Source organism: Seriola aureovittata, chromosome 9, assembly GCF_021018895.1.
Source record: "Seriola aureovittata isolate HTS-2021-v1 ecotype China chromosome 9, ASM2101889v1, whole genome shotgun sequence".
NCBI classification, from domain to species: Eukaryota; Metazoa; Chordata; class Actinopteri; order Carangiformes; family Carangidae; genus Seriola; species Seriola aureovittata.
The window spans coordinates 17354514-17368566 of NC_079372.1; the positions used below are offsets into that span (position 1 = coordinate 17354514).

Consider the following 14053-nt stretch of genomic DNA (forward strand, 5'->3'; position numbering starts at 1 on the left):
TTGTGTACACACACGTTCACACCTGCCAATGTCTTGTGGGTGACATCATGGGTAACATGCCCGTGAAAAACAAAAACCCTTCTCATTTGACCTTCGCTGTCATGACTTTATTCTGATACTTTATATTGTGTTGTGCCAGGTTTAGCAATCTGTGATCCCTGTGGCCCAAAGGTCAAACTTCCCTGCGAGACACGGGGGGAAGAAAATCAGCAGCTGTCGCTCCCTCACCTCCCTCGATCTGTTTGGCCTCACGCGACACTCCTCTAATCTTTTAGCCTCTCTGCCCTCTGTTAGGGCTTTCCCACAGTAAATTGAGGAACAGAGGAACAGAGAGAGAGAGAGAGAAAGTCAGCTTCAGGTTCACTCAGATCAGGACTGAGTGACGGATACGAATCAGACGGGACAGCAGGTAAAGGCCTGACAGGCGGTGAGTTAAGAAGCTGCAGGGGCTTTCCATGTTTAGACCCTGCTGACTACTGCTGCTGCCGTTTCCAGTCTCCTGAGGGATCGACCCGAACCCCTCCCCTCCTACACCTCTCAGCTGCTCAACTGTTTTCAAGCGCTTCAACATTAAAAGGTGCTGCAGCTTCATTTACTATTTCTACTGTATCGGTCTCTCTCACTGCTTTATTCCAAAGACTTGACCTGTGCAGACGACATAGATCCACCGCTTCTTAATTCTCATTGCTCTTTGATCGCTCCGCTGGCTGCTGTCTCTGCAGGCTGCATCCGCTGAACCACGCTATGCAGAGGAGGAGTCCCCGCTCAGCTGTTCAGCTGCAAATGTGAGTAAAGGATTTCCTTTATTTGTAGATTGAAATACCTTCCCTTTCCATTATCAGCTGGGTCATTTACCTGGAAAAAGACTGTTTTAAACATAAAGTGCACAGAAACGGAAGCAAACATTTTCCTAAATGCTTAAATGGGTTTCACTTTTGGTGGAAAAAGTTTTGAATGAACCATTTTCTTCTTTTGTCTTGTCACCTCTTGTTTGATCTCATCAAAATGCAGCTTGGCTCATTAACTATTTTTTCCCCCATGGCCACAGTGATGCAGTTAAGTTTAGAAAAGCAGAGCACAAATAAAGCACATCAGCATTATTTAAGGCATCATGAAGGTGACTTAAATGGTAGTCTAGAGGTTCAGACAGGACAACACAGTGACAACACTTTCTTCATATCACAAATTTTTACAGTAAAAAAGAAAATCATCGACCATCTAAATGTTTGAAATTCTTTGAATCCTGCACTTCGCACTATGAATCTAAAAACAAAGGTGCTGTAACTCACATCAGAGTGTACTGTATGTCACTCTAGCCGCACAGAAATCAGACCTGTGCTCAGTATTTTCAGACATGACGTGACCCAAATCTCTCCCATCCGCTCTCTCTACAGTAACTATCCCAGCAGCTGGGATGCAGAGTTATCAAGTTGCGTGAACATATTGCAAAATGATTTACAGCTGAGTCAGAAATAGTGCAACTTCCGATGCTGCTGGTCCGCTCTCATCCAGGCAGGGGGACAAGTTTCCATGGCAGGTGGAGTCTGTGGGAAATTACTAAAAGTAGTTCGACTCTCCCGGCTGCCCCCGACAACTCGACGCTGACGCACACATGCACACGCTGTACAGACAGCAATGCTGGAGACTACAGAACCAGGTTTTCATGTGGCGTGTGTGTGTGTGTGTGGGTGTGCGTGTGTTTCCATGTAGGTGTGAAGCCGGGTCGTCTTATAGTTTTGAAGCCCTTGGATGCCACGAGCAGCTGGATCTCAAGGACAGCCAGGACTCTGAGGACCCCACAGAATACTGTTATGGTACGGCAGCGTCTCTCAACTCACTCCATCATCTGCAGATGTATTCATTTACATTTGGCCTCTCCATCCCTTCAGAGCGACCTGTACTAGGTTGTTTTAAATGATTCTTTCACCAACAATGTGGTACAATGAATTGTGGGTAATTAATTATTTAGCCCGGGGAAAGGGTGCCTAATGTTTTTGGCTTAAAATTAGTCAGTTTTAGGGGCATCGAGTGGCGCAGTGGTTGAGCAGGCGCCCCATATGTAGAGGCTACAGTCCTTGCTGCAGTCGGCCCCGGTTCGAATCCTGCATCGGACAGCCCTTTACTGCATGTCATTCCCCCTCTCTCTGCCTCCCCATTTCCTGTCTCTCTCTACTGTGCTATCAATAAAGGCATAAAAAGCCCCAAAAAAATAGTCAATTTTAATCTATGAGCAAAATAAAGACTGCAACAAGTCTGAAATGTCTTTGTGAAACCGGCCCCTGGACAAAGACCTCAGATATTGTACCTGGAATCTGATGGAGCCTCTCTTCCAGTTTGGAGGGTCACGGTCACCAGTGCTCCTGTTACCACTGGGACCACTTTGGACTTTACCTTCCACATCTGTTGCAGTTGTTCTCCTAGCCCCTGGTACTTCTCGATCTACTCGTGCTCCTTTCTTTCTCTGTATAAAGATTTCTGTGAAAGTGTGCAGTTCCTCCTCTGCCAAGTTTTTCTCTTCTTACCTATTAAGTTGCAGCTAAATTGCCATTCCTCAAGCCATGGTGCCAGCATCGCTAACAAAACCACGTAGCTACGTCTTAGGATGACACAAACTAACAGTCTTTGAACCAGCCAGCTATAACTACAAGTCAATATTTCTTGTTTTTGACCTGTAAATACAAGAAATGCTCGTCAATACCCACGTAGCCACACTCAGCCTTTGTACCACTTAAGCCGGAAGTATCTTTTTTTTGGCCATTCTGACCTTGGTCCCTGTTCTTCCTTCCTTCCATGCCAGCTGTGCAGGTTTCTGTGTGCACCTCTAAAAAGCAGATAAGCTGCTGAGTACGTGATACCACAGATACCTGACACAGTAATAAATCATATACCAGCTTATATCATGCTCAATTTTAATAGAATCAGAGATTCAATTCCAAGATACTTGAAAATGTCCAAGAACTGTGTGTCACGCTGGCTGAAAGAGAACTGATACGGGCTTATGCATCATCATTTTTCTGTGTCCCGCTGGCAGATTTGAATGTATTACTCTCTGCAGACATGTTACAGCTTAGAGGAAGTTGTAATGCCAGAAATAGCTTTAGCGCCACATTTTACTCCTCTCTCTCTCTCTGTCTCTCTCTCTCTCTCTAAGCTCTCTAAACACTGAATGAAAAATGTATACTGTATGATGAAAAGGTTTCACATTTCAGTCACGCAGAGAGAGACCCTGTCACTGAGGCTTTAATTAAATTAAATCATATTAGCTGTTAAATAAAAGATTTAGCCACGAATCCTGCTTCATTTATTCGTAGATTTTTCTCCTGTTTTTATCTCCTCAGGAGGATACCACCCTGTCCAGGTCGGTGACACCTTCAACAGAAAATACCAGGTGGTGTCTAAGCTCGGCTGGGGCTATTTCTCCACTGTCTGGCTGTGTCTGGACCTCAGGTAGGGTTAATTAGGGACTGTAGAAAAAAGATCAGCATGGGGATGGGGGTTGAATCTAATATTTACCTCAGCCAGGTAGATTATGTTTTTGTGCGGATCTGGTTAAAGACACAGATCCAGGAATGTTTTATCACTTTCCTTAACACTGACTGTTGAAATAGAGCAATTTTTGTCATTTTTATTTTTTTCTTACTTTTAACAAAAGGAAAAGAAGAAACAATTATAATTTGTGCACAGTCCCTTAAAAAGATACAAAGAAAGAATTAAACTTGACATGTTGACCTTTGTTATTAAAATAAGTTGTCATTGATTTAGCAGAGAGGGGACCGTCCTGTCCTGGTTTCTGATCTGGGGTCTGTGTTAGCAGGTTAGGTCGACATGTTGCTGTGAAGGTGTTGAAGAGTGGAGCTGGCTTCACCCAGGCAGGACAGGATGAATTGGCTCTCCTCCGATGTGTTAGTGACCTTTTGCTTGTTTTTCTCCTCTATATCATGTCTCACTCTTTCTATCAAAATGTCACTTCTTTTAGATTTTTTTTTTGTTAGCAGTTAAGAATTTCGTTCTCTGTCCTTGTTAACACCATTCTCACTCACTTTGCTTTCCCCATTCTCTGCCTTTCTTTCTGTATGTGCCAAAACTCACCTCCTGCTTTTTCTTACAACACTTTCCCTCTTTAAATTTCCCTCTCTCCTTCTTCCTTGTCTGCCTTCTTCCCCTTCTTGCTCTCACTACTCTCTTTCATCAGGCCAGTCGTCCAACCAGCCGTCATCCCTCCAGCCAAAGGATTGTTCAGCTGCTAGATGAGTTTAAGCTGGCCGGGGTCAACGGGGTCCGTATCCTTTTTACAGCCTGTCATTTATTGGGCACCCATTCTAAACCTGACACCAAGCGCTGAGGAGTTATCGTGTGTGGGGGTGTGTGCTTGTGTTTGTCAAAGTAGAAGTATAAAGTAATTGTATCTCATAAAAAATATATATCTCTGGAAAACAACATTGCAACAACAGATGAAGAATGTGCAGTTTGCATTCAGTATGTTGGCTCAGTAAATACAGTATTATCATACAGTGGTTCGGTTTGTTGAACAGACCTTAATGCCTGGTGGTTAGACATGTGCCTGGTGCTGGAGCTGCTGGGGCCTGACCTGAGAAGCTGGCAACTCTGTTTTGGGGATCCAGGACTGTCGCAGCTGTGGGTCAAACAAATTCTTACTCAGGTAAACCACAAGAAAGCAGTGGATAACACAAAGAAATACATCTCAAATTAGATGCAGGAAGTTAAGATCATACAAAGAGGTTGCTGAATTTCACTGAGAAACAGTGCACTTTCCATGCAGATTGTTGGCACATTCAAATGAATATTTTAAAATGCAGGAGAATCACTGTGTTGCCAGTGGAGCTGCAGCTGTCTCTCGTCAAGAAATGTTTCATTGGGTTAGATTTAAATTCAAATGCCATAATTGAATTAAATAAATATATCTACATTTTGTAAAATATATTTGCGATCTTGCCAAGAGTTAGAAGATTGATTCCACTCTCATGTTTGTTAGTTTAGCCGAGCATAAAGACTGGAAAAAGGGAAACAGCTGGCCCTGGCCTGTCCAGCTTATCGTTTTTAAAATTTCTGCTTGTTTACGAGATATAACATGTTCATTTGTGAGCTTTAGAGGTGCTGTGTGGTGTTTAACTTTGTTCCCAGTCCTTATGCTAAGCTAAGATAACCGGCTGATGCTGTAGCTTCATACTTTGTGTACAGACATGAGAGTGGTATTAATCTTGTAACCAGCGTAGAAATTGCAGGAAAATAGTTAAGGACAATTTGTTTCTTTTGCTGCATGAATGCGTGCGTCTGCTCAACACCCAAACAAAAGTAGGGAGTTATTGAACCCCTTTCTTAAAGAGACCCTGACACCCAAACACCTAACACAGAGAGGCACACAGAATAACTGCATGCACAGAACATTCAGAACAGCAAGCTAACAATTATGGTGAATTACGTCCAAAATGTGGAACTGTTCCCTTCATGTGTATGAAGTCAAAGGAAAAGGAAACAGTTTAGTACTGGTTGTATGAAGGGAAGCACCCGCATAACTGCTTCGTGTTTTCACTATAGGTTCTGCAAGGCCTGGACTACCTTCACACTCAGTGTAAAATCATCCACACAGACATCAAGCCAGAGAACATCCTGCTGTGCCTGGAGCAGCAGTCCCGCAAAGTACCAGCGGGGGGCAGCAGCTCCTCCTCTGTGCCGACTGGGAAGGAGGCCAAGTCCACAGGCACAGTTGGTTTTGTTATTGCTACAGATGCTGGAGACTGTTTAAGAGTGAAGTCTCAAAGCTGGAACAGTTTAATGCTGAGCTGTATGAGGGTTCATCAAATGTGTGTACAAAGCAGATGTACTGCCAGTTTCAGTCTTTGAATATACAATGTCTCTACTCTGTACACAACTAAACATTTGAGGGGTCAATACATTCAGAGATAGACAAAACTAATTATACAATATACACAATATTACTTCTTGGAATGAATGTGATGTTTTAATGCATGATTTCTTGTTGTTTCTTTCAGAGAAGAAGCAGGTAAACCCATGCAGTTTAAAGGAAGTCACAGTGAAGATTGCTGACCTGGGCAGCTCCTGCTGGGTGGTCAGTAGTTATTCTATACTTAACAAATAGCCATTTTAAAGTTTGGTATATCACATTAGCCTAGTGCTGAGTTTGGTTGATTGTTTTTTATTTGTAGACTTACAAGAAGGGTTCATCTTTACTCATTTGGTCTCACAGGGTCTTAAAACCCCTGAGAATTTGTCTCTATAACCTTAAATATTAGAAACAATAACAGTTAAAATCAGAGGTTAAAGTGGCTATAATCAGTATTTTTATGATTGAGAAAAATGTGACTCCTGCCTGGCGGTGGTGCTTGGTGCAGTGGTTAAGGTTCTGGGTTTGATTGGCTCCAGCCAATGAATGTGCAGCTTACCTCAGTTTTATGGACTTCTATAGTTGCTTGTTTTGCTGTCCAGCCTGCTACTTGGTTCACTCTCACCACTCTCATAGCTTTGTTTTTGGCTGCAGATTTTTTCAGTGGAAAAAACTGCTCAGCGCCAAACAGCAGACAGACACAGTTAGAGGCTGGCTAGTGAACCGTGCAAATTAAGAGCCATGTGTTGGTAGAGACCAAAAACAGTGGCTGGAAATACATCTCCAAACTTCAAATGTTGCTCTGTAACTGCTAGATGTGCAGCCAATAAAGCAACATTTGCTAAGTGGTTTTCCATATGAACGTAAACGGTGATGATATATCAATATTATGTTCATAACTTGTTCCCATTGTCCCGAAGGGGACAAAAACAATTGCAGTTATTAGGTAACTGTCAAAAAACAACAGCCAAAACCTCACAAGGACAGTGTAGGTGAGGTTTGATCAGATTTGACTGCTAAGATTAACAAACAACCCCTCAACATGTGACATCACTGTTTCCCAACTGAGCCCCACCCACTTCAAGCCAGAGAGAAACGCACAAAAACACAAATACAGAAGTATCTTGTGAGATATCCAAAACAAAAGTTCACGTAGGACCTCATTGCACTCACTTTAAAAGCATTTATCGACATTTTCAGAATACACTATTGTTATACTAAATGTTTATGCTACATGGGAATTTACTCTCTTAAAAGTAAACGCCCAAATTTGTTTCACATAACACAGAAAGACTATAATTAAGCTTCTCTGCCTGCTCTGTCTGTCTTTCTTTCTTGGCCAAGTACAAACATTTCTGTGAGGAGATCCAGACCCGACAGTATCGTTCACTAGAGGTTTTACTGGGATCTGACTACGGCCCGCCTGCTGACATCTGGAGTGTTGCCTGCATGGTGAGGAAAAACCAGACAATTTGATGTTTACAGTGTGTGAAATATTCAAACCCAATACTCCATGGATTTATGGTTTCACCATAATATATGATGAAGCTTGATTTAAGAAGATAGATAGATTATACAGTATGAAATTAGATTTTTACATTTTTGTTTTGACACGATATGACATTATATGTAATTTCCAGAATTTATAGTCTATATAGATTCAAAATTATTATTAAGTTTATGTTAATTTTCCACAGTATTGAAAAGTTTTTTTCAGGTTCTTACCGGAACAAAATTAGTTTCATCTGCAAAGAACATGAATTGTAATGTTTTAGTACAACCTATATATATATATATACATATGTACAAAATAAACAATAATGGGCCTAAAACTGGGCCTTGATGAACCCCACAATTAACCTGCATAATTGAAAAGAACACCAAATTGTTGAAAAGGTCAAATTTGTTTTTTATCTTTAGCAGTCGAGGTGAAGCAAACGTAATGATTGGCCAGAAGGTGGTGTCAAAATAAAGGTATTTGGCAACCTATATCTGTGGGAATTATTATGTTGTTAGCATGAAAGTGTACAGAAATGTGTGTGACTGTATTACAATCTTTATTTGTGTGGTTGTGATGTTCACTAGAATTTGTTCTCTGGGATTTATGAACGTCTGTCAGTTTTATTTATATAGCCCAGTATCACAAATCACAAATTTTCCTCAAAGGGCTTTACCATCTGTACGTGATACAACACCTGCTGTCCTTCAGATAAGGAAAAACTCACCAAAAACCCTCTATAATGGAATTTAATGTGTCAGTCCATCAAGTGGATGTGGGGTTATTTCACTGGATAAGAATAAACACCTGCTGGTGGTACAAGCTGTTAAGTCAGTGGATCATCCAAGTCGTGGGAATTCATCCTCTGGGCATCATGGATATCTTTCCCAAATTCTATCCCAATCCATCCATTTGTTGTTGAGATATTTCAGTCTGGACACAAGTGATGGACCAACCAACAGACAGACATTAAAAACCTGTAGGCTTACTGTCATGATAAAGGCTTTAGAAGTTTGTGCCACAGTTAAACAAAAAGTGGAGTCAGCATCAGCGTGGTTGGGATTTGTAGACGCTTACTTGGCCACACATCTCACCCTTTAATTTCTGACTTGTATTCTCTTAGGCCTTTGAACTGGTCACTGGAGACTCCCTGTTTGAACCCAAAGCCCGTGAGTCCATTTCCCTTGAGGAAGGTACGTTAAGTACAGCGTGCTGGAACTGACAGAAGCATGACAAGTACTGACACAGGATTAAATGAGATTACACTGTGGCTGCATTGTAATTGTTGATGCACTGTGTGCTAATGTGAACTGTAAATTTGTGTGTGTCTCGCTTTCATGTGTGTGTTTGTTCTCTTCGTCTTCCTCAGACCACATAGCTCAGATCATGGAGCTGCTTGGTAAAATCCCACCAGCTGTTGCCTTGTCAGGGAAATACTCTGCAGAGTACTTCAGCCGCAGAGGTACGTCTGCAACTTCAACTTTTAGTCTGTTTTGTTTGATGGGGTGATTTTATTTACTTTCTTCCCTGCAAATCATTTCATTTTGTGACATAATGAGCATCTATGCTTAATACTATATGTTTTCCACCCAGGTGACCTTCGTCGTGTCAATCCACTGAGGCTCTGGAGCCTTTATGATGTTCTGGTGGAGAAATATCACTTCCTGTTGGAAGAGGCCTCTGGATTCTCTGACTTCCTTCTTCACATGTTGGATTATCATCCGGAGAGGAGGGCCACTGCTGCAGCGTGCCTCCGCCACCCCTGGCTGACCTCATGATAGCCCTGTGAAGGCGCTGTATAGGCCTCATACCCATCTGCAGTCCTTACATCCAGATGCTTTCAATAACTAGAACTGGATCATTTCAAGTCATCTGTGAATTTATATGCAAAGGGAATCTAAAGAGCCATTTAGAAGACGTTTTTTTTGTCACTTTGATTTGTGAATTCCTGTAGAATATAGTGTTGTTGTTATTCAGCACCAGAGAGAGAATAAGATGCTCTTCTCCACTGAAGCCCTGTTGTGCAGCTAAGTAGCTAAGTTTGATTTTCAGATCTTTGAGTCCTTTACGTAGCAGCTCTTATGACACTGCCAGTGTAAAGTTGTCAATTTGAATGTTACCAATGAAACCGTATCCAACCTTTGATGATCTTCCACAGTGAATGTATTTTGAATATTCTTTTCTTTTAGTTCATCTTTTGTACGTGGTAATGAACATTTAAAAAATAAAGATTAATTGCACTACAAGTGTAAGTCTATTGTAAATCTATTTTATTTTTATAAACCCATGTCAAAAATATTTAAACATTTTCCTTAGAGGGATTTAAGATCTGTATAACACCCTATCTGCAACATCTGTCAACATGTTGATGTTCTGACCCATGGTTACTCAGTACTTATTACTACATATTACATGAGCACTCATGGGTCAGACCACACCCATCTTCATTTTGATCTCAGCTACACACCTGTACATTTTTGTGAGTGTATCTTGCACGGTTGTGACCACATTTTGCCACAGTGCCACACAAACAGACTCACAAGGTTAAAAAAATATCTATATATATATTATATATATTATATTAATATATTTTTAATTTTCTCTCATGCAGAGAGCCTTCATCTAACGTTTCTCTTGCTCATATAATTAACACGGGGAGCATTCTAACACTTTGCCTCAAATACTTAAAGCTGCACTAATTAAATTTTTTATGTAAACAATGGATCAGCTGACTGGGTATATTGTCAAGGGGGTCGTACTAAGTGACAATCTCACAGAGAGTCATCACTCAACTCAACCCTTCTGCTCTACAGAGATTTTCAGGCTCTGTGGTTGGTTCTTGCTAAATGTTTGCCAAATCAACTTTAAAAGGTGATGATCTATCAATGTTTTCAGCAGGTTCTGAGGCCGTAACAAAATCAAACTATTTTACTTCATGGCCTCATTTATTTATCAGATGGTACTGTTATTGTGGTTCCTCTAAATACTTCTTACTGAAGTATTTTTCTCAGTACCCATTTTGTCCTGTTAGCCTATTATAACCGGCAATCAGGTAAACAATCATACATCAGAGTTCAGACCATTAACTTCTTTAATACATACAGTTCACCGCCATTCCACTTTTATGGACTATGAAATGTTTTAATTCTGTACATGAAATTCATGTTGAACCATGACAGACCATGGGTAACTGTGACCACTGTGATTTGTCATGCTACACTGTACTGTGCAAATCTTTGAATTAACAATAACATCACTTAGAAAACATAACTAAATAAAACTTTGCCAAGTGCAAATTACAAATTATGGCACCTTAACCTTTAGCTGAAGATGATACCCCTCTTGTTTCCAGTTAAGACTGTAAGCATCAAATAATGATTTGACTTGTCCACATTTAAACTTCTTACAGTAATTACATTAAGGTTATGTTGTCCAAAACTCCATGTATACATTATAGATCATACACTATCCACATATCTAAACTTGTTGAAAGTCAGATCTTCCGGCATGTCATCCTATCCAGCTGTAGGCTCGACACTCCACCAGTGGCTTTTCTTTATAAACGACTGTATAACCGCATTCTGTCCTGACCAGATGACACTTCTTAGGCCACGAGGTGGGCTTCATTGGCCTGGAGGAGAGGGGAGGAGAGAGGAAAGAAGAGTTTTCATGGAGCTATGAGAAGCAGATGCAATGACAGAATTCCCATTAGCAAAGTTTTATATAACTGAAATCAATGAATATGAGTTGAACTGCATAATCTACTCACACTAAGCAGTAAAAACCAAAGTCATGGCAGAAGCACTTGTCACAGCCTCTGCGGAAAGAGTCTCCTGGTTTGTAGTACTTGTCTTTGTATGAACAGATGCCTGTGGAAGAAAAGAGGACCACAATGACATAAAGTATCTATCTCAAATTTCCAAGCTTTCCTCTCCAGTTCAACCTACAGATCTGACCCTACTGGGTGATAACGTATGTCTTTTACAGGAGGTTACATCTAAACTTTGCAGAGGCTATAAATGTCTGTCCTTGCGGCAGAATGCATAAAGCCCTGCTGCAAGAGGTCAGGCACATTTAATAGCTAAATCTAGCGTCCAAAGCGAGTTCTCCTCCCATTCCTGCAGGCTGCAGGAGCTATCCTCATGGGGTAGGTCTGTCACCTTGAGAAGAGGATCAATAGGAACACACTGATCTGCTGTGAAGAGCCCCACGGGGCTTAATGCAAGGTCAGGGTATAGAGGACAAAGTCTGTGGTCAGCCAGTTGGGGTTGGTTTAATGGCTAAAAGTACCATATGTCACAATGCAAGTGAGGATTTATGCTCGCAGGGCAAAATTAACAACCCAGGGGCTCGACTGGGCCATATAAACACCTGATTATGAATAATAATTCTGCAGAGAAACAGAGGTCATTCTTACCTTTTATGTGGTATATAGAGGCTTCTGAGCATCTGCTGCTTAACAGAAGGATGAGGGACAAGCAGAAAGTAAACACCAGCGACAGAGAGCATCCGTGAACGTTACTTGCTGAATGCCACATTGTGAAAAAATAGTAAAAAAAAGTATCTCTTGAAACAAAAAAAAATTTAAAAATCGGTGGTTTCACTAGTTTAAATCTTTCGTGACTGTCCGGTCAAATCCAGTAAAGTCCTTGTGATTGCTCAGTGGACAGTGGCTAATATTTATAGTCTCACATCTTTACTGGGCAAAGAGAGAGAGAGAAAAAAGCACCTCCACATGTTTAATTTCATGGTTTCTTCCCAGTGTCCAACTTTCATTTCAGAGTGAGGTGTGTTTGGAGTTTGGCTGTGTACCCATGCGTTCCTAAATATTACTTTTAAGGCTGAGTGGGTGCTCTAAAAGGATGGCCGATTGGTTCAGTGGTGGCCTCTGACCATCCAGACTTTTTCAAGTTTCTGTATCTTCATTTCACCTGTTTCTCTTTAACATACACATTTCCCCCTGTTCCCCCCTCTCTACCATCACCTCCTGATACACACAGATGCTGACTCTTAAAGCTAAACCTATTTTTATGACTGCTGACACTGTCAAAATATAACTCTTTGTGCTGACATTGTCCCTTGTGTGAAGGAAATTGGTTCAAGCCAAGTGATCACAAAACTGCATTCTGAAACATCAAAAATGCATGAAAAAATTGTAAACTTCGAAATCTATTTTTCTATTATTCAGAGCAACTTCATCTTCAGAGGTACCAGGATTTTGTTGAAACATGGTGTCAGATTCTTTCCCAATGTTTGACTTTGGCATTTGACATTCAGAGAGAGGAAGGAAGTGGCGAGAGTATCATGGTTTGCACAGTACATTTTGTGCTTTTAGCTGTTTGCATATACTGCAGTACACATAGCATGAAGTAAAGACCACAATATTACCAAGGAAGTATGTCACATATTTTTAAGCTGTATATACTTTGCACATTTAGTATTACATCTGGAAAAATTCCTCAAATACTTAAGGGCAAAGTCAGGAAGTTTCCAGTTGTGAGTGCATTCATGTGTGGATAGTGTACAGTGAGGACTATAGATCTATAAATGAAACTGTTGTATCTTTCTGTGTCTCTGCTACACACAAACACAGGCCGATTTTACTGGATGTGTGACTGACCGCAGGACAGTTTGTGGTCAGTCTCTTCCTTCCTGACAGCCTCTGGCCAGTGACCAGCTCTGACAAAAGAGAAAACAAACTGGACATCAAGGGACTGGAAGGAACTTGTGGTGGCCGAGAGGCTCCAGCTAGAAACTGCCACTGCCTCCACGTCAACCCTTTAGTCACACAGGAAAACTTTGAGGTTGCTCAGTGGCTCAGTTGTTAGTGGTGGCTCATACAGCAAGAAGCTCCAGTGATATGAACTTAACCAGTACTACTGGACACCTTTCTCTGTGGAGTTTGCATGTTCATCCTGTGTCTGTGTTGGTTTTCTAGGTGGTCCTTCAGGCCACAAGAGTGCAGGACACAGTAAGAGTGAAAGTGAAAACAATATGCCTCATTACCCTCCCAAAATATTAAGCCCTGTGTACTTTTATAGTAAAAACAAAAAACCTCTACCTCTGATAAACATTATACCTGCTAAACATTAGCATAGTAGCATTGTCTTTGTGAGCATGTTAGCATGCTGAAGTGAACATTAATACATTCATGTAATTGTAGATTCAAGACAAGTAAAGATCATTTTATTTATTTAGACAAATATCACAAGTGTCAATCGCAAGTGTCAATAATATTATTTGAAAACTAGACAGGTGTTAAGGAATTGGTGTTTGCCTGTTACAGCAACTACAGTTGTCATGAATTAATGAATAAATCATGCAGCCATACATCATACCACTCTTGTACAAACACGAGAAGCCTACATACAGCATTCCATGCCTGAGGCCCTGTATGCACATAACAGACTCATGCTGCAACAGCTAAGCTATGATGTTCTTGTCTTAGTATATTTGTTTACAATTGAGTCAACCTTTTGCTGCAATGCTGAAAAAACACATATATTATCACTACATTTGTTTCAGGGCTTGGTAAATAAAATAATGAGAGAAATAAATAGTTTTGTTTCTATATCTCATAATCACTTGGTGTGGTAGATGCACATGTGGTACTTCACTTAGTAGACATCCTGTAATTTGCATGTTTGCTCTGAACCCCCAGTATCTTTGATCCACATCCTGGAGGACTTGCA

At 40.9% G+C, this 14053-nt stretch overlaps 1 protein-coding gene across 1 annotated transcript; it reads left to right on the top strand.

Annotated features, from left to right (window-relative positions):
* Positions 1-45: 45 nt before the first annotated feature.
* si:ch211-220i18.4 (SRSF protein kinase 3) lies at positions 46-9607 on the top strand. The gene is made up of 13 exons (XM_056385239.1): positions 46-577; positions 723-785; positions 1711-1814; positions 3339-3447; positions 3815-3902; positions 4193-4280; positions 4554-4660; positions 5557-5719; positions 6012-6088; positions 7208-7315; positions 8485-8554; positions 8731-8823; positions 8955-9607. The coding sequence occupies exons 2-13, from the start codon at positions 745-747 to the stop codon at positions 9137-9139; spliced, it is 1233 nt and encodes a 410-aa protein (XP_056241214.1). The 5' UTR covers positions 46-577; positions 723-744; the 3' UTR covers positions 9140-9607.
* Positions 9608-14053: the final 4446 nt, after the last annotated feature.